The sequence below is a fragment of the Dermacentor silvarum genome, chromosome 6 (assembly GCF_013339745.2).
Source record: "Dermacentor silvarum isolate Dsil-2018 chromosome 6, BIME_Dsil_1.4, whole genome shotgun sequence".
Taxonomy (NCBI): domain Eukaryota; kingdom Metazoa; phylum Arthropoda; class Arachnida; order Ixodida; family Ixodidae; genus Dermacentor; species Dermacentor silvarum.
The window spans coordinates 139454652-139481173 of record NC_051159.1 but is presented as its reverse complement, the minus strand read 5'-3'; the positions used below and the strand labels follow the sequence as shown (position 1 = coordinate 139481173).

Below are 26522 nucleotides of genomic sequence, written 5' to 3'. Positions count from 1 at the left end.
TCCGTGCACTAAGGCCTGAAAATGGCACATGGAGACCAAACGTATTAAGCCATTAATCGCGGAGCAACTTATGGCTTCATAAAGAGCGGTGTGGGTCACACAACAAACGGGGATAGCCGATATTCTAGTTGACATTAAGAGAAAGAAATGAAGCTGGGCAGGCCATGTATGCATATATATATATATAGGGTAGGTAACCGGCGGACCATTAGAGTTACAGAATGGGTGCCGGGGGAAAAAAAGTGCAGTCGAGGACCGCAGAAAATTAGGTGCGGTGAATGAATTACGAAATCCGCAGGCGCAAGTTGAAATCAGCTGGCGCAAGCCAGGGGTAATTGGAGATCGCTGGGAGAGCCGGCCTTCGTCCTGCAGTGGACATAAAATAGGCTGATCACGATTATCATGATGAAGTCACGTAGCCTATGATGCGTGGCCCTTTCCTTCGATTCCAAGCTGTAGCTGCTGGGTTTATACGATACTCTCACATCACTGCTCCCTAATTTGTCCTCATAATTACGAATTATACTCCTCAATTCCCGCTCATCTTGCCCCGTATGCGTGTTATGTGCTTTTCCCTTTCCCATTCCCCCGGTGTAGGGTGCCAACCGGACGTTATTCTGGTTAACCTCCCTGCCTTCTGCTTTTCTCTTTCCTCCTCCACCTTTCCTCCCCGCACCGCGAGAGCAGCACAGCCATGGCCGCCCATGAATTCGGGGCTTTCGCATCGCCGAAAAGCAGAGGACCTTATTGTGCACTGCTTTACTATAATTAATGACGGTATATATATATAGTTCAATACACTGGGTAGCGAAGAGTTTCCGAGCAATTATCGGTGGAGTAATTACTAAGTGTTCGCTATCGTTAATCATCCCGCTCGAGTTGACGAATGCTTCTTAACGAAATATGACTCGGCGATCTTCAGTACATTGCCGATGCGAAACATCTTCAAAGTCCTAAGCTTTAATTACCGTGCACGTGTGCTTTTTACTTAAACTAGCCTGCGTAAGGCTAATTAGTTCCCAGAAGATCATGTTCGCCGAAAGGCCATGTACGACAAAACCAAGCAAAATAGGTGGCTACAACGTAGAACGTATAATGCGAAGGTGTGTTCTTTTTTTTTTAGCCCATCTGGGTGCACATTGTGCGAACAAGAGAACGAGCAAGCCAACCGCGTAATTTTCGTCCATAAGCTTTACCTTGCTTAAAGTAATATGAAACAACGCCAGCTAACCGCACTGTTCTTCCTGAAAGTGTATAATAACCACATGTGTTCCCTTCCTTTTCTATTCGTGGAACGTGAAACGCTAGGCAAAATATCGTCTCCAATTACGGAACGCCAAAGAACTTATTCTCCTAATTAATGCGCCTAACTGCTGGCAACCCCAAAGGTTTCTTTCTCTTTTTTCCGCATCAGCATGTTTCGAAACTGTTGGAATTAAGAAACCTGGGAAGCGTTGCGTTATTTAGCCCGAAGAGAAGAGCACAGTTCAGCGAAATCGCCTAAACTAAAAGTGTAGAACTTATACTCAACGCAAAACATTCTGTGTTTGTTTCATCTTCTTCTTCTTGTGTGCCTATTCTCCTCGCTTCGTTTCGCATGTCCCCAAATTATGCATAATACGAAGCCCCCTCCCCTACTTTACATTGTTGCCAGATCAGATGTAGTTTTGAAAACGAAAAAAGAAATAAAAAAGAACTTTCCCGCTTGGCTGAGCGCTGTTCTTCATCGTTATCAACAAAGAACAGGCTGGGAAATAGGGTGCTTGCACTGAGCGGATGAGCGAACTATTAATGTCCTTTTACTTAGTAAAAGAATTTTGCGCATACGAGAAAAAAAACCCCGAGCAGCTCTCTTTTTACATAGATTACTTTTTCATTTAGCCTATTTCATTAGGACCCGAGTTCTCTGTGCGTGTGAGTACGAACAATGCTTGAGTTTTCCATGTTCGGGATTTTGCCGATAAAATACCCTACCTCATGAACATCAGAGAGGGTGCGCCAGACGAGCTAACGCGAATGTGATAAAAGGTAGCCCCGTGACAGTAGTATGTTTTTAGATGTTTATTTTGTTATTTTATTCATGAGGTGGGACATTGTCTTTGGTGTACGCGCAAAAGTCGTACGCTTTCCAGATGAATACTACGAATTGATGGCTGACAAATTTAATGAGGCATTCGTTCTGAAATTCCAAAGATGAATTAAGAGGAATAATATGTTGTTTCAATCGATGCTCGTGGAAGTACAGACGGGCGCGCAGATCGAGGCTGGAATGAAATAAAAGTTTCCGTTTCTATAGCACAAATCAAATCAAATCAAATCAATTTATTATTAGTTGGAAAGTACGTTTCTGGCTTGTAGTCACTTTTTATTTGATCGTTTTCTAAAAGTGCTTTTTCTCTCCCGTTTTCAGGAGATGCATAAAGGCTGCAATCTCGCTGATGCGTCGGCAGTAATCACTTGAAGCACCTAAACGAACTTGACTGCAAGGACATGAAACGTAAGTCATAAGTGCACTTGCCCTTCATTCGTCTCGAAAATGGAAGCGAACGCACTACCTTACAAACAATATAAAAATGTTCATATAGATTGTTTAGCTCACCATGGTTCCATTTTTATTTCACATTGTTTTAGTTGTGCGACCGGGTGTGCAAACCAACTTCTCTGTGAAATTTCTCTAGTTTACACGCTTTCCTTACACTGTTTTAAACGTGGAGAAGTCAGATCGGAAAGACCCATCCTGAAACTAACAGAATCGTCTGCATCCACACTACAAGGGCTTGTACTATAAAATGAGAATACACGTAGTTAAAATCAATTAATGTAAGAATAAGGTCAATGATGCGTCTTCACCGTTGCACCTTGCAGCCCAATATTGTCGCAGATTTTGTAGCGAAAGAGTCTTGTATAACCAGATTGGCGCGCATTCTCATTAGGCAAATCTCTTTCGTTGCGGAATCTGCGATAATGTTATACATTACATTTACTGACAAAGTGCTATACGCGAACTGAGCCTAATGTATATTGCATTTTTTCTGTCAGCTTTCCGAAAGCAGGACAGGCTGCGCAAGGAGAGGAGGAAATCTCCGTTTAATGAACTGAGGCGATGGTCCTTTGTCCGGCACCTAAACTGCGCGGTGAAATGAGCCCGCTTTCGGTACTTTAGTCTCATGTGTTTCCCGTGTTTGTTTAACTTTTCTTTACTCAAATGGGAGGGTGGAATTTGGTTAATAACTTCAAAATAAAAAGTCGAACAAACCTCACAGTTGCTGAAACGGACGTACTATATAGCTATATCTCCGGTCCTTCTCCGTTCCTCAGAATGGACAGACGCTGTCCTCTGTGGTCTTCTGTACACAACGTCCTCGTTGGGACAAAGAGGATAAAAATAAAATACAACAATCGCCTGCAAAATACTGGACACGGGCCAGAACACGTACCGTAGCCCATTTAATGAGCGTTCCTCTTCACCCTCGTATCTAAATCGTGCCCACTCGGAAATACTGGAAATCCGGCCCCGCGGCGATCTTAGTGTGACGCTCGGCTTTTCGCGCTATGGGACTTGTTCTATACGTAGGTGTGCTAATGCTGTCCTGGTTATAGCTTGCTTGTTGAAGAGCGCACCGCTTCTCAAGAGAGGCAGACTAGTTCTCTCATTGAAATAAAGCGCGCGAGGAAGGAGAGTGGTGAGGGGGGGAGGGGGGCGCATGCCGTTGACTAGACTCAAGAAGGCGTATACTCCATTTCAAATGGAGATGGCGTAGTGCAGAGGCGGAGAGCCACTCAAGCGTGGTCTTGCTTCATTGAAATGTTCGTCGTCGGCTCGAGCTTGACGACTAGTGCTCAATTATGCCCCGTGTTTCCCAGGAGCGTATACAGGCCCGGTCTAAAGCTACCGCGCACTTTAAATTCGCTGCGTACTGTCGCGAAAGTTGCCGGTGAAGTAGTAGCACTGCAATTAGTGCGACGAATGATGCAGAGAAGAGTTGGAACCGGGATTGACGCTCATCTTGTAGGGGAAAAAATGCGAGAACACGTGTATATTAAGGACACACCGGAGTTGATATAGCCCGCACTTGAGGCACAATGGGTTGCCCTCTATAGAAACCATTGTAAGAAGCGTTTTTATAGACATTACACGCCTAAAAAATAAAGATAGGTTTGCGCACACGTTCAAGTCTGTCTTGCTACTGTTCTTTTTCTTTTTCTCTTCCATATTTGTTTGTTTGCAATGTCTCTATTGAAAGCCTCAAGTTACGATAGAAATGTCGCGAAAACGGTAGTGTCTACAATGGCTTCGTGAGTAAGCAGATGAACATGTGCCTATCTGTATTTAAAGCCATTCAGTTTAACTTTACTATAGACACCAGACATCACAATGAGCAAAACGATAGCTTAAGCTCACCATTTATCACATAGCGAATAATTCTCGTTTGTTCTAGTGAGCACCACGTATTCAATCCATTGTCATTTTAATTGCTGGCGAGAAGTACTTTGCACGTGATACGTCTTACAGGACACTATTTCAAAGCCATGTGGGTGATAGCCACCTTGGTGAGAGCACATGAGCTTGTGCTCATGTGCACATGCTTATTTGTGAGCTGAGTTCTACTTTACTATTCACCCATCATCATCGTTTGTCATCGTTTTGCTCATTGCGATGTCTGATGTATATAGTAAAGTTAAACTGAATGGCTTTAAATACAGATAGGCACATGTTCATCTGCTTACTCACGAAGCCATGGTAGACACTACCGTTTTGACCCGTCTTCGTACGTGCAATTACACAGCGGAAGCGATCATAATTAAATCCCACTTTATTGTGCCACTGTTTCACACAGTTATTGGAAGCCGTAAGAGTTTATCAGCTTGAAGGTTGCCCTTGCAGTACAACTTTCAAATTAATTTTCGCACGGACGCCCGACGTCATGTGGTCAGGAAATCCTGACGAGATTCGTTTCGAAGGCAGCAAGGGGGACCAGCGCTTTTATACGCAACCGGTGTAGATCAATGTCCTCGTCCAATACAGCCTATTCTCCCGGGCGATTTAACGTAAAAACGAGTCACTTTTGTCATCTTGTTGTCGTTGAAACGGATTTCGAATACGTGTTCGTGAAAGCACATCACCCAAACAAGCCTACAAATTCTTGCAGCATATACAACGTAAAGGCACAACTGTAAACAACATTATCCTAAGCTTCGAAATGTCATCGTCTCGTCGTGCTTCCCGTGCTTGAACTGCCAGGCTACGGCGATGCAGCGAGAAGGCGGGAATCGACACAGAGTTCCTTCCGCTGGCATGATGGATAGTGCTTTCGCGGAAGGGCCGTGGCACGGGTGTGTACACGGCGTCCGGAGAGCTACCGCTGCCGCTTGAAGCAGCGGTATCCTCGTCGGGGTTCTATTGCGACACTGGCGTCTTTTTCTACAAGTGCTCGGGGCCCCGCGTCTTAGTCAGAAAGGGTCGACAAACCGCGCTTCCTTTGCTCTGATGAAATGGAAGCCTCTCGTCGAGTTTTCTTTTCCTCCGCAAGATGTAGTGAGCTTTAATGGACGCCTGTTATGGCAAACTATTTGCCACTCTCGCCACAGTGTTTTGTTTCTAGGACGCGTTATAGTGTTCATAGAGAGAGAGAGAAATATATGTACAGAAAGGCAGAGAGTTATAGGGTTCATAAGTTCATTCCTGTCATGTGAAGCATTTTGTTGCTGTAAATATTTCATAAAAAAAGGGTAATGTAATATTTTTACACGCCACCGTGCTGCTCGCCGGGCTGATTTTAACACACACTGACATTATTAACAACTGAAGCAGCACAAACGTTACTTGCGAGAGGACGAAAATGTCGTATACAAGTACGTACGAGGCATATGGCTGCTGGCTACAAAGTTCGCACAGCTGTTATGTATGTACGTCTCCGAAGATATTGAGGGAACAACTAGAGAGAGAGAAACATGCTATAATGAAATGCTGGAGATGTTTGCCTGGCTATTCGCCTGACCTGCTACTCCAAGGGAACAACTAGCGTATAATAGGCATAGGTATGCGATATTCGATTCACAGGAGCAGAAGTGAGAAAATGAAAACAAAACAAAAACTAATTACCAGCTTTCTCTCACCATACGAAAAGGCCGAGTGGCCGAAACAGTGCACGGATCTCCGGCTGGACATAACCTGGCTTGACTCTTATTCTACGGAGGCACTTTCGAGTTGCGACATACAAGTGCCCGGAGAAGATGACGCTATCCTGTTCCATTCCCACTGCTGCAGGCTCAGTGCTGTGGTCATCTTAACCGATGCTGTAGAAACGATGCAAAGCCAGAGTCAGCGAAGCGAACATAGTTGCAATAACGCACTTTTACATGGGTTAGAACTACGAGGTCGACGTAGGTTGACCCAGAATGGTAAGCCGAATGTCGAATGGATATTTCAGATCAGGTCATGCAAGGAATGCACTTGGGTCAAAGTACCGATGGTAGTCCAACTTATTTCTGAAACGCTCTCGTTTATACGCCAGTGACAATGTTAGTGCACTATGCTTTATGTGACCAACCCTCTGGTGAATGAGTAGTGGTGGTGTGCAAGGATTCAGCATCGCATTATTGCATCAGAGGCGTGTGTACTGCGAGGGACAAAATCCCTTCAGTGAATTTCCCTAAACGGCAGGCAGAAGGCATTGATGGCAAGAAATAAGGCACTCAGAGATGGCTGGACAATCACTTCCACATTTCGCAGCTGGCGCCCACACAACCAATTATACGCAACGAGAACTAGAATTATCGACATGTTGTGCGAGTGCCTCTATATACCTTCGAGTGAGAAACGTTAAGCTGTTCGTCGCACGCGGGGCTACCGATTAACATAGTACAGTGGTGTGGTTTAGCTAAATCGACGCTTTATACAATCGCATTCATGTAAATGTGTTTTATGAAGGCCGGCGCGTTTACTGTATACGAAAGCCTTCCGGGCCTACGTACAGCAGTGTTGTATTTTGGAGAAATCGTTGCATATCTGCATTGCTGCTACAAACCAAGGTGGGTTAAACCGACTTCACTCTGCCGACAACCATACGAGCTCGCAGTGTACTTGGTTCGCGTAATAAAGTACACACCCAGCAAGGCGCACTGTGTACCACTTCATTGTTGACGTCCCTTACAAAAATTGTTATACGAGTTCTGTTGCGTTTCTATTGAGCTTTTTTTTTTTCCACAGTAGATTTTCTGGTGAGATTCCATTGAATGTCATGCGTAATTTTTCTAAGGGATTGCACCGTTAGGAAGGGTCTTTCTTGCTAGCTATTTGTCGTCAACTAAATATTTATTTTCTGAAACACACCAAGAAATTAGATATGGCAGCAGTAGGCGCCAAACCTATTGAGTGGGCCTGGCGAATTTCTATAACTAAAAAAGTTTGCGAAGGGCGTTAAGGCGGAGCCATTTCCAGCATGTTTTTCAAAGTTCGGTCTGTCAGCAGACCACAACATGCTCCTCCTTCTCGCGTTAGAAAGGAAAGAAACCGACGTGCGTAAACAAGCACAGATCGAAATATCTCTGATCAATACTCCCTCACACTCTCGAGTTTTGTTTTTGTTTGTTTCACTGTAAACCGTTAATATAAGAATTTAACGAAGTAGGGTAAGGGCGGTTAAAGCTAGCTCAAATACTAATTCATTCGTTGTTAGCTGAGCTGTTTAAGCACTATGCAGGGCTCTCCTTTTAAATATTTTTCTCGAGTACGGCAGTTGACTATGATGCATTGAAATGTGTTTCCGTCTATGCTAATCTTCCATGCCATGTAATATCAATCCCGTTACCTACGCCACTGCTCGTTTTCTATTTCAAACTGAGTACATCGATGATGAAAGAGGCCAAGCTCAAACTTTCTTATTCAGCAGCCCAATTACCTGCTTACCATAAGCAAGTAAAACACGTCAACTTTAAGTGAAGGTAACTGGGAGCGAACGCATGCAAAAAAAAAAAAAAAACATGTCGTGTCGATTTAGTGGTAAATGCAGGATGAATGCGTCAGCATTAGGTCAAACCCCTTTGATCCATGATTTAAACCGCGTTCGCCACATTACGAAGTGTGATTCAGGAGCCCACTCAATACACACCCGGCCTCTTCGAGGAGCGACGTGTACCTGACGGTGGTCGGGAGCAGACCACCGTCAGTTTCAGTATATATATATTACCAGATGACCAGCTTGCCACACATCACACATACGCACTTTTTTCCACTTTGACACTCCTGACACTCAACGAGAAAAGACAGAAAGAAAAGGCTACACGAGTAACTTTTCAGTGGCCGAGCAGACAAGGCTAAATTTCGTTGTCGACATACATACAACACGGTCACACACCCAAGCACAAACAAGTGCCTAGATGCGTGTTAGCGCAGGAATGAAAAAAAAAATGAGCGGGCCAGACTTCAGCTTGCAAAACCAAATCCACACGTGCGCGCATGCCCATACAGACGCAGGCACATGCAGACACACGCGCCCTTAAAGATACAGCACACACAAAATACACCCGCACACACTAACCACACACAAACACATACGTATGAAAGACTTGCAGCATAGAGCTTTTGTGGTCGCATACGCAGGTCAGTTTTGCGTGACCTCGGTGTTTCGGCCCTAATTGAAGCCCTGGAATGCTGGTCTGCGGAACACGCGGCACATGCAAAAAAAAAAAAAAAAAAAAAAGATGCAGCTCGTTGTACCCGCACGCAAACATTCTTTCCGGGTCGCTACTAATGGGCGGAAATGGTTCTGCCGGTCAGCGATCTGGCGGAGCAAATCCTAATTTCGGCAGGTAAACCTGGTGGGCTGGAGTTGCGCGTTTTCTGTTCTAGGTTTCCCGTCCTTGCGGCTTTCTCTTTTTTTTAGTTTGCCGAGCACTTTAGAACTCATTAGCTCATTACAGCTTCGGCTGAAGAAGAGCTTGAGTGTACAATGCATATATAAGCGATACGCGGCCACCCTGCCCGTTTACGGCTATACCAACCATTACATCGCTGCGATAAGGACATAAAAAGAATAACTTTGTTCTCGCGTGCTGCGTGCCGCAAGAGGTAACGACGGTGTTTTCAGGTTGCAGCGTTATCCCGCCTCTAACAAACCGCTGTAGTCTGATGCGCAGAAGTTACAGGCGTAATTTGGCGCGCGGATTTCTTTCTCTTAGTTGCAGTATAATCGCGCATAGGGTACAGAAATATTCATTTTTCAAAAGCTGGCTTCAACTGAAAGCTGCCCTTCGAAGGCGGATCCTTTCGACATCTATTTACTATGAGGCGTTTTTGAACTAGTCTAACCACCCATAACAATGAAGTCGTTATCTTCGTTATTAAGTATAAAACAAAGATCATACCCATCTATACACCGATGGTTGAACCACCGTGGTTGGTTCTGCAGGATCAGTGATATTTCCTGCGAAAGTCACCGTCTTGAAGTTCAAGACATCTCATCAGACCACATCTACAGCCGCGGGGCTTTCTGCTCTTAATAGGTGCACTTCGCGTAATTCGAGAGGCAACCACCTCAAAAATGAAGCATTTTCAGTGACTCCAAGGCAGCTCTACATTGCTTGCTCTCCGCCTAACGCCATTGACTCTACGAACGACTAGTGTTAGAAATCCGAGAGCTCCTTCATCGCCTCGTCGAGCAAGCACACGACATCCTCATTCAGTGGCTCCCTATAGCCACTGTGGCGTAATGGGCAACGAACATGCTGATGAAGCTGCTCGATTGCTCATGAAGACGGCGTGCAGGAACCAATCCCGCTGTCAGCAGTGAAACTTCGAGTGCTTGCAAACGATGCCACACAATCGTTGTGGAACACAGCTAATTTCCAGCACACATGTCTACATCGACTGTCTGCAGCTTCATCCTCCATCTGCACTATCCCGACCCGAGACTATCTACTAGCCCATCCTGACACTTGACATATTATTAATGAAGCTTATTGGCCAATGGCAAAAAGCACTCACCCAATAACAGTTTTCTGAGATCAGCCCCAGCTACCTACAAAACCCCGTTTCAAGCCCTTAAGGCTTACGCACGTATTGTTTGCACACCGCAGTGAACGTTTACTATATGAAATTTCGAGCCATATTTCGAGGCTTAGTACATTAGGCACAGCTGTGAATCCTTCGCACTCCGCGTGAAACTGCAATTTCTCTTTCCTTTTCTTTTGCCGCCCATGCACTTCAACGTTATGTGCATAGGACACTCGGGAGTGGCACCTGATATAAATATTTTTAATTGCTTCTGATGCACGAACACTGCACGTATAGTGTGAACGTTTCTTCTCTCCTATGCTCATCTTTTAGTCCAATTTCCCCTTCGTCAGTGCCTGACAGCCAAACCGGCTCAACCTGACCTACCTCCCTGTTTCTTTTTCTTATCACTTCTTTAACTCTCTTTTCCGGTGCACATTGGTTTCTCTGTCTATTTAATGCACATTGGAACTGCACAATGGTGAAAACTTGCACGTATTTTTTGTAAATAAAGTAAGACGGCGGGCTGTGCCTGATATGTAACATTTGTGCGTCTTTATCATTATTATTCCTTTATCTTCCCCGTGATGACAAGCGCGCTTACAAAACAAGCACAATACCATGCTTAATCTTTCCTTCAATTCCGACGTGATTGTGTTTACGTTCTCTTCTTCCCATGCAGGCCTTCATAGCCACCGCCGGGCTATTATCTCTGGCAAATTGCTTTCTCCCTTTCTTGTTATGCAAAACAGGATTACGCGGCATGCGCCAAGCCTGCGGCCTCCTTCGGAATAGGCACGTCGCTTCTTCTGCACCCGGGACATCAACCTAACGACACGTCGGGGGTACTGCCGACGTTTTCACCGTCCGTCCTGTTTTGCATTGGACCATTACACTGCCCGCATCGGAGTTTTGTCCCCGACTCGCACGGTTTCCGTACAGGCATGTCGGCTTCGGGGACCTAAAAAGAAAAAGAGGGAGGGGAATCGTCTCCCCCAAGTGGAGCGATTTCTTTCCGTATGACTAAGATATGGTCGATTCGGCTAGTTCGCTAAGCGAAAACTTCGCAGTCTCGAATGCGAGGCGAAACCATTAGGCAAAGTGTGGGGGGTGACGAGAATGCGTTTAATGCGCAGTGCAACGGGTCATTTTGTTTCTGGGGCGCATGTGCTTATCACAACCCATCTCCCAACATTCCTCAAGTCACTGTTCGTTCTTTCTCTACGCTTTGCTCGCTCCTTTCAACTTAATCCCCTAACATGCAGTGCGTCTATAGCAGAAGTGTCTGCGAACTACTACAGCTCGTTGAATAACCTTGCAAGGCTGTCAGACTGGTTGAAAATCTCAGCCCAAAATGTCAGCTTCGTTCTATATTTATTCGAGGTCTTCCTAAGTTTTGTCCATCCTAAATGCAATAGTAATAATCAGTCAATAACGGCATGACATACCAATACCACCCAAGGTTATGTCGCAATGGTGTCGGCAAGAAGGATCACCACCCTCGCCCTTTCTCCACCTAGTTTCACTCAGTAATCACAAGTAGTTCTTCTCTGCATTATTTTGCACTTCCCGAGCTCATCACTGCGCTGTCTTACGTATAAATATACGTATTGTTATAAATGTCAATTGCAGGGACGTCCTTCAACGTGCAAACTTACAATCATTGAGAGAGAGAGAGAGAGAAGTTGTCAGACGCCTAGATAGAATATTTTTAACCACGGATGTGGTTCAATTGGTGACTATTTATCTGGAAGGAGCAATCACAGTCGTTGAGCAATACCATTTTTCGGCATTCCTGCCTTCGATTTTTCGCAACGCAAAAAAGGTACAGACTCGCGTTTTTGTGAGGAAGCTAATGGCTGACTGGTTTAGTTCGAACTCAGGTAGTCCCTTTAAAATTATTAAGTTTCACACTATTCTCTCAATAATTATGTTCTAGCTAATAAGTAGCTGGGCGCGGCCAGTTCCCACTATCCAGACTTCACGACGTGACGATCCGGCCGACTGTGTGTTCTGCGCCACGCTGACCTCACGTGAAACGCCGAACTGAATGGTAAGCACCATCGGACGCAAGGCAAAAACGGGGGCGGCAGGCGCGCCCTTTTTTTCTGAATCAACGACATGTGCAAATGGTCGCACGCGTCACATAGATTCGGCTGGCGAGGTAAAATTGCGAGTACTAGAAAGATTCTCAGCTGACTGGATGCGCAGTTTCCGAAGCTTCACGGATGACTGCTGGCGTTACAAAAAAAAGGAAAAAATCATCATGTTGCCTTTCGTGAAAAGGAGCAGCTTCTCCCAAAAAATGAGGATGTTAAGAAAGAGCTCGGGAAAAGTGCGGGGGCCTGTCAGGAAAAAAGGGTTACGTCGCGCTAGCTGCAAGCAACAAGGAGAGGCCTCCTCACGGCAGGTCTCAGCGTCTACAGCGTCTCTCCCAAGAAAAAGGCACGCCGAGCGAAGCGAGCTATGGGGCCTCACCCTGCCTTTATCACAGTCGACGCAGCTTCGTTCACCCGTCAGGCCTTTGCCGTCGTTGCTGAGGATGCGAGCTCCGCTGCGGAGCACTCGCAGAGCCCACGAGAAGCTATAGCTGCGCATTCATGAAATATGAAGGAGCCTCTTGCGCAGAAAGTGAAGAATGCCCTTTCGAGGGCACCCAGCCAGCTGAGCGATTCCTCCCCCGCCGTCCTCCACCGCCCATGCTGTGCCCGCTGCTGTCGCCGCTGAGGCAGATGGTTTTGTTAAGAAAAAGGGAGGGCGCTTGAAGAGCGACGCCGCGTCCCCCCTCATTCCCAGCCTCCTTTTTTTCGCTCCCGTCCTTTCTATGCGCCCCCTTTTCTTCTCATCGCCGTCGTGAGGCGCACACGTCGCTTTCGAGAGGTTTTTAAGCCCAGCCACTCGTCTCCCTCCCGGGCTCTTCATGCCTGTAGACAGTGGGGGGTAAACTTTGTTCATGCTTCGGCGAATGTCGCATTTCGAGAAGGGGTTCCGATTTTTGTCTATCCGTTTCATTTGAGTCCAGACTTGTCATGCACTCAGCCCTTGGAGCCCCCCCCCCCCCCCCCCTCCTTCCTTTCTCCTCTCTAGTGTGCTTAAAACGACGCCAGTTTTTGTTCCTATTCGAGAGTCTCCCCGAGGACTCTGGCTTAGACCTTGTATGACACGCCCCACTTTTTCTACGCACTTCTTGTTTATATTTTATTAGTGTGCCCTTGTGTAATCTAGACATGTATGTGTCGGGAACAGCATTGAAATAGCGCTCGAAATCGCGCCGCCCTATGCTCGTGATTGACACTGACGTCCTGTTTAACACTGGGCTGTCCATTTCTTTTCACCTATTACTCTATTATATATATATATATATATATATATATATATATATATATATATATATTTGAATTTGGTCCAGGCATTCCGTTTGCGTTATTTTTCTTCGTTGAGAAAGCAACGCTTTGCTTGTCACACGCCACACAGGTGTGCACTACGAAACTGGCTTCACTGTAGTCATCCCCATGCGCCGGGAGGCTTAGCTTAAAGTTCACAGTCTTCACAATTTTGTTTTTGTGAACTGAATGCGCAAAAGCACTTCAATTATTGGTTTTTCTTCTTTTTTCTTGACCAGACGAAGTATTTGCCTACATCGTGTTGGCCAGGGGCTTGTCGTGTGGGACTGGAAAGTTAGGTAGGCCTCTGGTCTGATGGACAACCATACAAAAACCGTGTTTGATCGAGCCCCCGACAACATGACGTTGTACGTTTTGTGCTCTTCTCTGAAGCTGCACATGAACAGACATCCCGAATCACGTTTTGACTATTCCTTTAACACTTCCTTCCAGCGGCCAAAAACTTGCATAGAATCAATGAATACAGTTATTTTTCTTGGTATGGAACGCCCTGCATATGTGAAGTCTTTCAAGCTACATTCAGCTCTGTTGTAAAGAGGAACAGCTCTTTGTGAAGTGCTTGAGCCGACCCCCGATCCTATCCAGGATTCTTTTGTATGGCTTCCTCCACATGGATTTACATTCCTCCACTCAAAGGAATATACGCGCACAATCCAAACATACCAGCCGTGTTTGCTAGGGCTTCTATTTACTGCGACTGCTCTTTCGTGTACATAAGGAGTGTAAAGTTTCCTGTTACTCTGCCTGCAGCAGCGATGGCACGTGCTTTTATGCTGCCTTGTCGACTCGTGGCAATGCCTGGACAGTTTGGATAGCGCAAATGTAATGTGGAGTGTACACAGCGCCTAGTACTTTTGCCTTTTTCCTTTAAATCTATTGTAAGATAGCCTAAGGTATTAGGGAGAAGAAGAGGGAGAGGAAGAAATTGTTTGTTTGTGTTGGTATGTGTGTTATGGAGGGGAAGGGGGGGATGGTATAACCCATTTAAATTTCTCGTATACACGCACTCTTCCGTAGTGGTACCGAAATCCGATACATTACAAATGTCAGTTTGTTTTCTTGTGCGCTGCAGTGCACTTACCCTCACGGAATACTCACTATAAAACCACATCTTAACCTCTGGTTAACCCCTGCTTTGCCGTTTCTTCTGTCTCTCTCTCTCTCTCTCTCTCAGTATGTTGTATATACTTTTCATCTGAGTTGCATACAGCTATTTGTTTTCTTCGAATCACCTTTCTCGCGCCAACTTTAACGCGGAAGAAACTCACTATACACCCTATCGCGGAGTGAAGCGCAGCTCCGTGCTGACTTGGTACGGTCGTGGCGACAGCAAAGGGCACGGAATCTGCCCGCAAATGGGGGAGCGAGCAGGTGCGCGCGGCCGGGCGTAGCGTTACCTGTGGGCAGCCGCGAGCGCACGTTTTCCGGCCCAACGCGGAAGATAGAGAGGGGGGGCTATAAGCCCCGGGTCGATATGAGCCGCGGGGCGGAAGAGATATGCGAATCCCGAAGTTCAAACCCCCAACCCGTTCACCTCACCCCCTCTCTCTCTCTGTCGCACGCGACGGAGCGGTGAGCGTCACTCTTCGATCGTCCGTGCGCACCCTTCTCCGGCGCGACGCTTATCCGACGACCCCTCGTGACGTTGCATGCTGGCACCAATGCATCGTGATGGTGGCGTGTCCGGCACAGGCGGGCAAGCAGGCTATTGATCCGGTTCGCCTTCGCAGGTATGAATCCTATAGGCGGCGGCTGACATGACCGCAGGCGTTAAAAAAAAATGCAACCCCAGGCAACGGCGCCTCGGTTACACGATAACCACGCTCCTTGCACGCAGGAAGGCTTTTCTTAATCTTCTACGAGTGCGATGCTTGAGACGACTTCGTTGAAATGAAGAAGATATTCGACTTAGCGTTCAGCCGTGTAATCTATGTTTTATTTATTTGGCCGCTGACGCCGTTTGTACGAAAGTGCTTGGCGATAGGTGGAGATGAACGCCGAAAGGGAAATATCCAGTAGAGGTGAGAGAGTGCTGACAATGTTGACGTGTGTCAATATCTCTAGGCGTTCACTTATACCAGTATCACTTTATGTGGTGCTGAAGAGGGGTATTTTTGGAGCAACTAGAGACATAAACATGCGTGCCTATGAGGAAATGTACGCTTCAGTACTGAACACGAGATTCTAAAAGATTTACTTTTTTTAAGTCGCACAAAAGAAAAGAAATGATGGCATTCTTGATTTTGTTCTGCTATATTGTATATCAAATAGAGAGGAGAGAACGTGCTATTTTTCAGAGCCAAGTGTATTTGTGTCAGCATGTTGGCAAAGTTTTGAAGCCTTGGTGAACATCAGGTAGTTTCTCTATTTAGAGAAACTATGAAGACCACGGCAGCGCTTCGAATCTCATTCACAAACCGTGCCTTACTGATGTTTATTTCGAAATAGGCCATATAGGTGGGTAATGAGGCAGACATCGTAACCTAATCTGCGGATGGGTATGATTGGTATCACCTATTCACGAGCATCTCCAACATCCGACGATCATGCAGCGTCGACGTGTTCTTGATGACTGCGTTTTTAGATTGCTCTGAAATTTGCATGTCACGCTCGGGCAGCTACCGTTAACACATCCGCCTGATTGAAGTCAATGTGCGTTTGGTCAAGCTTTACAGCAACGGCTCATCGACTACCTTCAACCACATTATATCATGCCTGCGTGTAATTCTTATTATTGCTTGTTCTTTGTTTCTTGGCTCCACTTGGTTGCTTCTTTGTTCATTATTTTGCATCCACCTGCCGTTTGGTCTTCTTTTAGGCTTTATTGCAGATTTTTATTTAGTTATTCCCTTGTTCTTTGGCGCCTGTTAGTTCCTTTCTCAGTCACGATTTTGTGCTTACCAGTTCTTTGGCAGCCGACTTGCTCAACTTTATCGTCATATAATAGAGGAAAACAGAGAATGCTGAGTTCTGTTTAATATCATAATTGCATGCATTTATATGACATGCTTCTGCGCACCGGTACACTTGACGTTTCGTTTCGTGAACATCTCAGCGGATGAGTGATCTATGTGCAGCATTGCCCAAGGCACTCTCTTTATCACGGAGAAGTCGCCTATATATCTGATCGCGGTCCTAACGGAACCGTTTGCTTAGAAAATAAAATACAATTCTTGCATTCCTGGGCAAAAAAATATTACGACCGCCATTTTTTTTCTTTTCTTTATTTTTTTATGCATAAAACACTGAGCACATAAGTTGGACAGGGTGTTCTCTTTTTATTATTTTCAAAAGAGCGCAAAAGTGTGCCGAAAGCAAGCTTTCGCTTCAGTTCTCAAATCTTGAGCAAAGGGTCTGCTAAAGACGTTCGTGCCCGCGGTTTTAAAAGCCCATCTAATTCCAGCCGTCTTAGAGACTTGTTTCCGTGCCGTTCGCGGGGCGCAGTTCATTAGCGCCTCCTGGGATTCAAAAAAGAAGGAACCCTGCTTCCCCCCCCCCCCTTCCACTAGCTTTGGACGCCGAGTCTCTTTGAATAGGCTGTGTATACACGTGCGGCGTTGAGGGCCTTCGCGGTATTTTTCGCTCTCTTCGCGTTCAGAAGACTCTTCTGACTCTGGGGGAAAGGGAAGACCGTCCTCGAAGCGCGGTGAATGTGCATTCGGTTTCGATTCTGCCGCAGCCAGTTTACCTTCGTCTGCCTTGCTATTTTCTTCTATTTTTTTTTTTTTGCTCGTTCCTTTTTTGGTCCATCGATTCTCACGAAAGGAAGGTCGTAAAGGCAATTTCCCTGGAGGATGGGCCGGTGAGGCGAAAGCGAATTTGTTTGCCGTCACGTGGCAAAAAGAACAGCGGAGCTATGGGGGAAGTGGAAGCAAATATTGGGCCAAAACTTTTCGATCATGGCACCTCCCTCCTCTTGTTTCATAGTCAGTTGCTGCTCCGGGCTTGGCGGTCTTAGCATTGCTTTCTTCTTTCTTTTTTTTCCCGTCCTACGGCTTTCTAAGTGTTTCTGTTCCTTCACACCTAGACGATCGAATTTACAAGTAACTTGGTTTGACAGCACTGATGGAAAGCTGCAGAACTAAGCAACAACACACACACACAAAGGTTGTACGCTCACGCTAAAAAGCTTGGTTGCCTTCGATGTAGAGGTGTAGTGATGACATGATGGCTTGAATTATAGGTGTATTTATCGTACAGCTTTGCCACCACTGCTGTTTTTGCGCGGACGTGAGGCACTTTGCGAAATCAATTGTGTCATCAAAGTGAGTTAACTTCCTTGGTCACCTTGATTTATTCGCCTATTTTGTATATATTTACGTGTTTGGTTTGCGCGTGTATTCAAGGCTAGCTACCACTATGGGAATTACTGCGATGGGGCAGCGGTATGAAGAAGTGCCTGACACAAAGTAGACGCGATGCAAGTAGAAGCAGGACACAATTGTCTTTGACCGTACAGCGCACGGAATCATTGGCTAGAAAAGTCATCCTCAGTTCAGGTGCAGCCTCGCACAAGCAAATGATTTGGGAACAATTACACAGTTATTTCAATAAATATTCTTATAGTAAAGCAATGCAAACTGGTTGTGGACTAAATATTTCTGCTGGAAAGTTCTTTGTGGATGTGCTAAAAGAAAGACATCCGAAAAACTGCATTGCACTGAGCTGTTCATTCGCCGTTCTGCTCAGCAGCTTCGACAGACGTTTCCTGTTGGATCACATGATTCTGCAGCACTGACGTGACAACTCGTTGCATATGAGTAGGTCATGAAAACACAACAGGGCATGTTGCGACTTACCGATCTGCGTGAACGAATATATATGAGTGTTTTCGTTTTCTATTGCTACCTACTGAATGTTTCTCCCCTTGTAATGTAGAGACACGGAGACACATTTTGTCTAACCTCCGTGAATTCCCCCCCCCTTTTCTCTCTCTCTCTCTCTCTCTTTGGCATTCATCGCTTTGCCTTTCAATTTGCGCCTTCACGCTGTCCTTCAATCAGGCACTTGTACGGTCTTTGTCTTCTATTTACTTAAACATCTATCAATGCAAGAAGCCAAAAAAGCAATAGCAATTAGATAAAAGAAAGAAAGCAAGACACGGTCTTTCTTTCGAAGTGTATTCCGTCATTCTAAACGTCTTCGTTTTCATGTTCTGACCAAGTTATGCTTTTTTTTTTACAACTGAATTATGCAATTCACTTTCGTCTCGTATGTTATTTTTTACTGAAGTCACAGGAAACTTATTCTACAGATTCTTAATCATGTGTATTTAACTACTGTTAAATGCGCATATTTCTTTTGTATTCCGGGCTACTTATCCGGATTAATTTGATTTAAGCTACATGTTATACATCATGTGATCTGTATACTGCTTATGTGACTTTTAATTTGATATGAACATGTGTGAAGTATTTCGTATTGTCATTTGTACCGCTGACGCTGAGTGTCAACAGGAGCGGGAGCCCTTTGTCAGGCCTTTGTAGCCTTTTGCTCCTGCTCCTTGTTTCTGTAATGGAAGCAAAAATAAACTTCAAACTTCAAACTTCAAAGGTAGAGCGCTTTCCCACACAGACTGAACTGAAGCACCCTCGCTGTTGCACATCATACCTATTTCGTTTGTGAACAGCTGTATAGCTCGCCATCGCGCTGTATCTCTCACTGATCGTAGAACTCAGGGCGCAGGGAACAAAGAAATTTCGGTGATAGAAGAAAGAGAGAGAGAGAGAGTACAGAACACCGAAGAAGGAGGGCAAGCAGTGCTTGCGTTGATGTGTGCGACGGCGCATGTGCAGGCTCCCGGATCGGCAAGAGCCGGCATAACGCGCGCAGCGCCCATAAATATCTGACTCGCGCAGGAAGGCGTTTCCCGCGCGTGAAGAGACAGAGAAAGGGAGGACAATCTATCGCCCACATACGTCAGGGCTTAAATTGGGGGCCTCATAACCCTCTCCGCCAAGCACCGGCCCACATCGCTGCGAGAATATCGTCACTCTCGGTCCGCGCTCCTCCCTCGGGAGTCGCGCGGCTTATATATTACGTCGAAACCGCACCTCACAAAGGACACCGAAGGGCTATTCATCCTCGTAGCCCTTCTAGATTTATGCGTTTCTTTTTTCTCTATTTCCGAAGTTAAGCAGCTGCGCTATAAAACCAAAACAAGCAAAAGGTCACGGCTTGTCCCGCGAAAAAGTTTCAGAAAACTGGCCGCCTCTTGCGTCATCTACAGAGTTCTCTTCGCGCTCAGTGCACCGCGCGCTCTTGCAGCCAGCTTTATTGTCTTGCACGACTTCTTTTCTTTTAGAAGTACACTGGATTAGTCGAGGCAGATAGACGACGGGAAGAAAGCGGGCGCCCGCATGGGAGGTCAGTGCTTTACAGCGGGCGGCACCGCGAAACTCGACTTTTCGGCGTCCGTCGCCGCCGTACGGGTCCAGGCTCGCAGGCGGGCCTCGTAAAAGTGTCATCGCGCGGCGAGGCCCGTGATTTAGCGGGCCTCGCACGGGCGCTCTATCGGCGATACCGCTTTCAAATGGCGCGCCGGTGAGATAGTGGCGTCGAACGCCCAAGCCCCGATGTTACGACCCGGCGGGGTCTCTTTAGTCATCGCCGGCGGTCACTGCCACCAGGGGCGGGCAGTCCGCCCACCTCGCCTAACACGGGCTGCTGTCCAAGATGATGTTTGCGAGTGGCACGGCTCCGTTAAAGGAAACTACCCTGCCGTTCAGATGATGCGGGCCCAACGTTTTAGGAACCGCAACAAAAGGGCTTTAAGGGTATGAGTTGGGTTTACACTAAGCCAAAAGTGCCCAAAGTCATTTTTCTCGTCATGAAATTAGGGTGTTTTGATGTCAGCGCCACCTCGCGACATGACCTGCATCAGCAGGAATGCCCAAAGTTATAATCCCACAAGGAAGAAATGGTCTGTACAATAAATCGTTTGTTACGAAGAGCGCATTGGATTGGAACAACCTGCTCACCGCCGTCATCTCCGTCACGATTCACGGAAATTTAAAAGAGCAGCCTCCCATTTGCTTTGTTAGCTCACATGTAATTTAATTTCGTTTTGTCTAATTTCTAAACTCACCCATTCTGTAAAACCAGATAGGTATACTGAAAGTAATATAATGAAATGAAACGAGCACTACGCCAACATTATTGCACTCAGATATCGTTCCAAATATAGCAAGCTCAAGTTCGTACCAGAGCATATGGCATTGAGGATATTCCATTATAAAGCTCAACCTATGATAGTCTCATAACGGCCGCATTGACTGGGTATCTACAAAACATAAAAAAGACAGCAACTGAACGTGTGCGAAAATTATTCCATGAAAGTTATAAGGATTATAAACAGGGATAAGGTGCCTCAGAAAGGCTGGCCAACGTTTCGATAGGAGGACCTATCCTGCCTTTGACGAAGATAGGTCCTCCTATCGAAACGTTGGCCAGCCTTTCTGAGGCACCTTATCCCTGTTTATAATCCTTATTCCTCGTGTGCTACTCCATTAGTCAGCCATCTTTTTTGATTTTGGATTTCCATGAAAGTTATGAACTTTTCGGCATCTCAGATAACTTCACGGAACTAATAAGTTTACGTATCGGGAGGCATGCGCTCGCACAGAAAAAAAAATCATGTCAACATTTCCTTTCTTCCTATTTGCGAGTGTTCTGAAGCAATGTTTAAGCCCATTATAGTCTGCACATCCCATGCGCCCTCCAATTTTCTTTATTTATGTTGATCAACCGTATTTCAAAACATGCTACAGGTTATGGTAGTCTTGAAGTCGCATAGTGAAGGCATTCTTTTAAACGAATTAAGAAGCATTATATGATTTATGTTATCCGCAAGAGCTTACATTTCACTCTTCTTTCTCACATTTTTTTTCAGCCCTACCAAGCCATTAAAATTTTCAGTTTTCCGCTTTACAGCCGTAGATAAAACCAAGAGTTTTTCCCCTCATTTCCGTGCTCGCCATATCCTAGTAATTGCCAGACAGTGCGTGCTTTATACGCACCCTGTTGTCTCGGGCCAGACGCAGGGAAATGATGCTAATTTGAGCATCTAGGTCATGCAGTGTGCGCATTTTTACGTGCGCTTGCGTTATCCCAGGGAGAAGTGAAAACATCATGAACGTCAAGCATCGCGCTTGCTTACTTTCTTTTGTCTTCCTCTTTCCTTCTTCTTTTCTTTTTTTTTTTATTTTTGCCGGTAGCGCATTCCTGAGATGACCCAGCCTCCGCTGCAGTGTTTCCTTTCACCGGTAGAATTTCACCCGGTCGCTTTTTATTCGTGTTCTTCTGATTTTGCGCTGGTGTGTCGAGTGAATTGCATCTTTTGTGTGTTTTTGTGTGTGTGTGTGTGTGTTTCCCTACGCTATATGTGCCTGCTTTTAGAGCAGCCTTGTCTTTCTAGGGAGCTTTCTCAGCTGCCGGCGAGAGTGGCATCATCAGGCTGAGATGACTGGAAAAAGATGGGCAGGATTTTCCGAGATCTGAGACGCACACTCAAAGAGAAGTGGGCGGGTAGTTTGGTTGTAACCAAGATAGAGAAAGGGAGACGAAAAATGTGCGACATGAATTCTCAAAAAAAGGGGGGAAAGAAAAGAAAAACCCAGCTTAAAACACTCCTCATCCTAACCTCTCCCACACACAAGCACAGAAAGAAAAAAAAAACACAGACGCCTCCGAAAATAGGCACGCACAAAAAGAAACACACAAAACACACACGCGCGCCGGCAAACACACAAACGCTCACACACGAACACATATATTGTGTACACGGCGGAATGCTCGCGTTCCTAAACGGACATGATAAAAACGTATCTCATAAAACAACGCTTTAGTGGAATCGCAAGAGTGGTTGTTTGCGCTATGCGGCAGAGTGGAAGAACAAGAAAAAAAGTAACGGAGATGTTGCGCGCAGAGACTTGGCGCTTGGCAGGTGCAGCCGAATGCTTCCTTTCGCGGCGAGTTAGCCCGCTACCTCTTGAAGGATTGCAAAGAATCGGCATGGAGGAAAGAACGGGAGGTACGAGAGGAAGCGTGAAAAGTGTGCCAGAAGACTTGAAGCGTTTCCCGATTTCCTCTCGGCGAAGCGCACGTGTGGCCTGATTTGGGTGTCTCGACGCAAGCGAATCCCACGGTTTCTCGGCGGCCCAAGAAAGAACGCTTGGAAAGATTGTCTTCCCAAGCAGATATGGCTCTACCTCGAGGAGCTTTGTTTGAGAGAAGAAAAGAATAAAGACAGCAGGCACGAGCCTATAGATGTTGCTGAGCGCTCGGTCCATCTCACCCAGCATAAAAAAACGAAAAGAAAGAAAGAAAGAAAACGGCACGTTCAAAGTTCCTTGGAATAGCCGAAACCGAGCGATGAAACGCCTCTAAGTTTCCATCATGCCCCTGAGTGCATGCTCTCACAATACTAGGAAAATAACACACACACAAACACAACAAAGCCAAAAGAACGAGAAAGAAGCTCGACTAAACCGTTTCACAATGGTCAAGATAACGTGGGGCTTTGTGTGCACTTAATTGTAGCGTATATGACAACGAGGGCGCCCTGATTATTGCTAAAAGGCGCGAATCGCCAAACAGAAGAATTACACAGGCTATAAGGGATCATTTTGGCATTTTGGTCATTTCGACAACCGGTGTAGTTATAAACCAAATCTAGACAGCTACTGTACGCCGACACAGTTACCGCGATGCTGCGGACTGTTGAAACGTGATGAAATGTTTTCAGAACGTTTTTGTGCGGAAACATTGTTTCAAAGCTAACTAAGAATAGCAATTATTAAGGCATTGTCAAGCGAAGCTTGTATACGCTAGCCTGCGCCGGCGATGTAACGCTAAAACTCTGGCTCCAGTGGCGGCTCGCTGGCGCCGGGAGTGAGTCATTAGGCACGGTGTCAGCTGCGCAGGCGCGCGCTCACGCCACGTGCACAGCCAATCAGAGCCGTTTTGCTTCCGCCGGGGAGGGAAAGGGCAGGAAAGTGTTACGCGCGCGCTGCGCCCGCTTCGTTTCCGTTCAGTTCAGTTCAGTCGCGGAAAACCGATGGGACGACCGCGCATTGTGCGTACCCCCGAACAACAGGCAGCTCTCGCCGAGTGCCGACGGGAGATCGCCTGTGAAAGGGCGCGTCGTTGACGGGCTGATCCTACGGTGCGAGCCGCTGAAGCTGCGGCACTCCGCCAACGCCGAGCAGATCCCCTGACCTTCCCTTGGTCACGGTCAAGTTACTCACAAGAAACATAGCGTCAAACACAAGGGGCACCCAGGACAAGCTTCGCACACCCCATTTTTATGGTAGGGGAAGGGCCGACGATTTTTTCGTTTTCTTCTCTTGGTGCACTTTTAAATAGCTGTCTGCTGATTTTACGTAAGCAGTAGGGCCATTCAAAATGCTGTGCGCATTTCCTTGTGTTCACGTTTCTTTATCACTAGAACTTGTGCTCGAAACTGGGCAGGTAAAAATTTTCATTCCAAAAGTGTGCGTATAATTTCTTCTGCGTTCAGAGCATGCCGGAAGATATTGCAATGCAAGCTCCACCATAAGATGGAAGAACGAGATTCCACTGCACAGTACTTGTAATTTTTACACGGCGTACCGGAGCACTGCGCAAATGAAGTAGAGGAGAGTTCAAGCTGATAAATCGAAAATTCGCAATGCAGTTCCGGCAAAATTATGTTAACTCCGTCGCCTTTACGTAACGTGCGTGCTATATTACATGGTGACTTGCGAAAGCTGTCTGTGTCATGTGGCGCCGGTACCGGGGGTCCATCGTCAAGCATACCATCCTGCGTTCATGCGACTATTCTTTTTCTATGCTATTTCCCCATGAACCAATCATCAGGCAAGAGAAAGCGAAACCCGAGCTACACGTTTCCTTACAAAAAGTGTGCAACGTTGTGGAAGGCCATGTTGCCGCAAGTTAGTGGGGTCGAGTTAACGAAATCTTTATTCGTACATCGGAAAAAGATTTCTATTGACCAGAGCATTCAATACGAAGCTTCTTTCTCTAAACCTCATGAATAGCCTGGCAATTGAAACGACCATAGAACACGAGCAATGCTATGAAGTTTGTTACCAGTTAACACACCGTAATTGTCACAGTGATGCACACTATTGTGATGTAGCCTAAAGCAAAGTGCGCAGTTATTGGGGACAAAAAGAAAAACAATATCACAGGAACAGAGTTACGAGGCGATAGCTGCAAAGCAAACAGAAAAATAAAAATAAACACGCCAGTGACTTCAAGTATGTGAAATTGCTCTACGAGCGACAGCCCTTTGGCCTTGTTTCTTCCCGGGATCAGATGTCCAGACACGACGCTGCTGTTACGCCAGGAATGCGTACTACACTCCTCTCCAGGTCTTCGAGAAGGCGAAATAGAAACAGAGAGCTGAAGGGAAAGTGGGTGGAACGTGGCTTCTGGCACTAGCGCGGTGGCGACCACCGCCGCCGCGGGACACATCTCTCCGTCAAGATCCCGTGAAGATAAGGCCTTATCTCGACGGCACGCTGACGCTCGGCTGAGCCCAAATGCTCGCTCGGGTAGACGGATAGATGGATGCACCCGCGTGCCCGGCGAGGACTCCGGTGGGCACGGCGAGGCCAGGACCCAGGGAGGAGATAAATTTGGAAGGGCGGCATAGCTCTCTTGCTCTTCGTCCCAGGCGCCCTCCTCCTAGAACTCTACCGGGAAGAACAGCAAAAAATGAGCTGCGCCTTTTCACGTGCCGTTGTTTCTGGTGCTTCTGCTTCGGTTCCATGCTGCCAAACGGGCTGGAAGAGGAGCTCTTCCCCTCCTTTCATACCGTAGGGGCCTTTGCTACCGCTACTTCCTGCCTTGGCTTCGACCGGTGTGTTTGCTTTACGGCGCCCCAGAGTACTGCGTCATGCTGTCGCCCGCTTTGTCCGCGCTCTCTTTGCTCGTATTTGTTCTTGGTACTTTTTTGCCACTTCTCTGGTCGGAAGCACAACGTAACAGCCGCGCTTTTCATCTCTCGCCCACGTCGGCCCGTGTCCCCGCTTTCCTTTCAGCCCCTCTAAGACTCGTCCCCCTTATGACGAGACCCGTTCTCTTTCCTTCTTCAAGCAGCTCTCCCTCTATGTCTTCGTACAGCATGCGAACGCGTGTCTTCTCAGAACCTGCGACCCGAATGGGTTGGGAAGGATGCAAAGACAACGAAGGCCGTTGAGGCTGATTTGCCGACAGAGCGTTTTCCCGTTCTCGCCGCGCGCTCTAAGCTTGCTCCAGCCCTTTGCATTTGTGAAGCTTTGAGTTTGTATTTATCTTCTTTGCGCAAGCTCCAGAGTAAAAGTGTTTGTGTCGACGCGCCTATTTGGGGTTCGTGCGGTTTCGAACCTTGTTCTTAAGTTTGTGAGATTCGTCGAATATAAAAAAGAACCTAATGCGAGCGACCAATCGCGATGCGTAATTGAGAATAAATTGACTCTTAATTATTTAAATGTTCGTTGCAAATCAGCTAGCCATGTACAGAAACAAACACCTCGCTGTCTGTACAACAAACTTCGAAGGGTGGGGACAATAATAAAAGGCAGAGGTTCGAATACACATGGTTCGCATGTACGGCAGAAGACACATGTTTTTTTTTAGTTTTTTTTACGGATAGGCGTTCGATTACGTTACATCTAACTCATTTAGTAGTGCACCAGCAACTTTTAGAGCGCAGCTCCTGCGGCGAACGTCGGCGGCGGCGTCACCCAGCCAGCGAGCACAACAGCGAAAAATGAAAGACGAGAGCCGCGAACGGCAGAGACCAATGAGTGCGGCCCCTGCAGTGACGTAGGCGCGGAAAACTGGTTTCATGCAGACTCGCCTGACCGCTCGATGCGTACTCGTATCTTGACTCAGCCGGACCGCTATAGTTTCGTACTATCGTCTGCTTGCGTCAGCTCTCGCTCGCACTTGTTTGGTTTGCTTGTTTTGGTCTCGTTCGCGCTTGTTTTCATTGTCATGGTTTGCGATTGTTTTGTAATGTATGCTCGACGCGAATTGTGAAGTACTTTCTAGAAGCCAAGCGATACCAGTGATTACACTGTAACCTTCGACGATTCATGTATAAAAGCGGACGCGCTTGACCCGCAGAGCAGATA

At 46.5% G+C, this 26522-nt stretch overlaps 1 protein-coding gene across 3 annotated transcripts in view; it reads left to right on the top strand.

Moving 5' to 3' along the window:
- Positions 1 to 26522, top strand: part of LOC119456090 (hemicentin-2-like) — a 194522-nt gene that overhangs the window by 129593 nt on the left and 38407 nt on the right. For all 3 annotated transcript variants that reach the window (XM_049669540.1, XM_037717691.2, XM_049669539.1), the window contains exon 2: positions 2411 to 2497. In XM_049669540.1, coding sequence (XP_049525497.1) covers positions 2491 to 2497 — 7 coding nt within the window. In that variant the 5' untranslated portion in view covers positions 2411 to 2490. The remainder of the gene's footprint in view (positions 1 to 2410; positions 2498 to 26522) is intronic.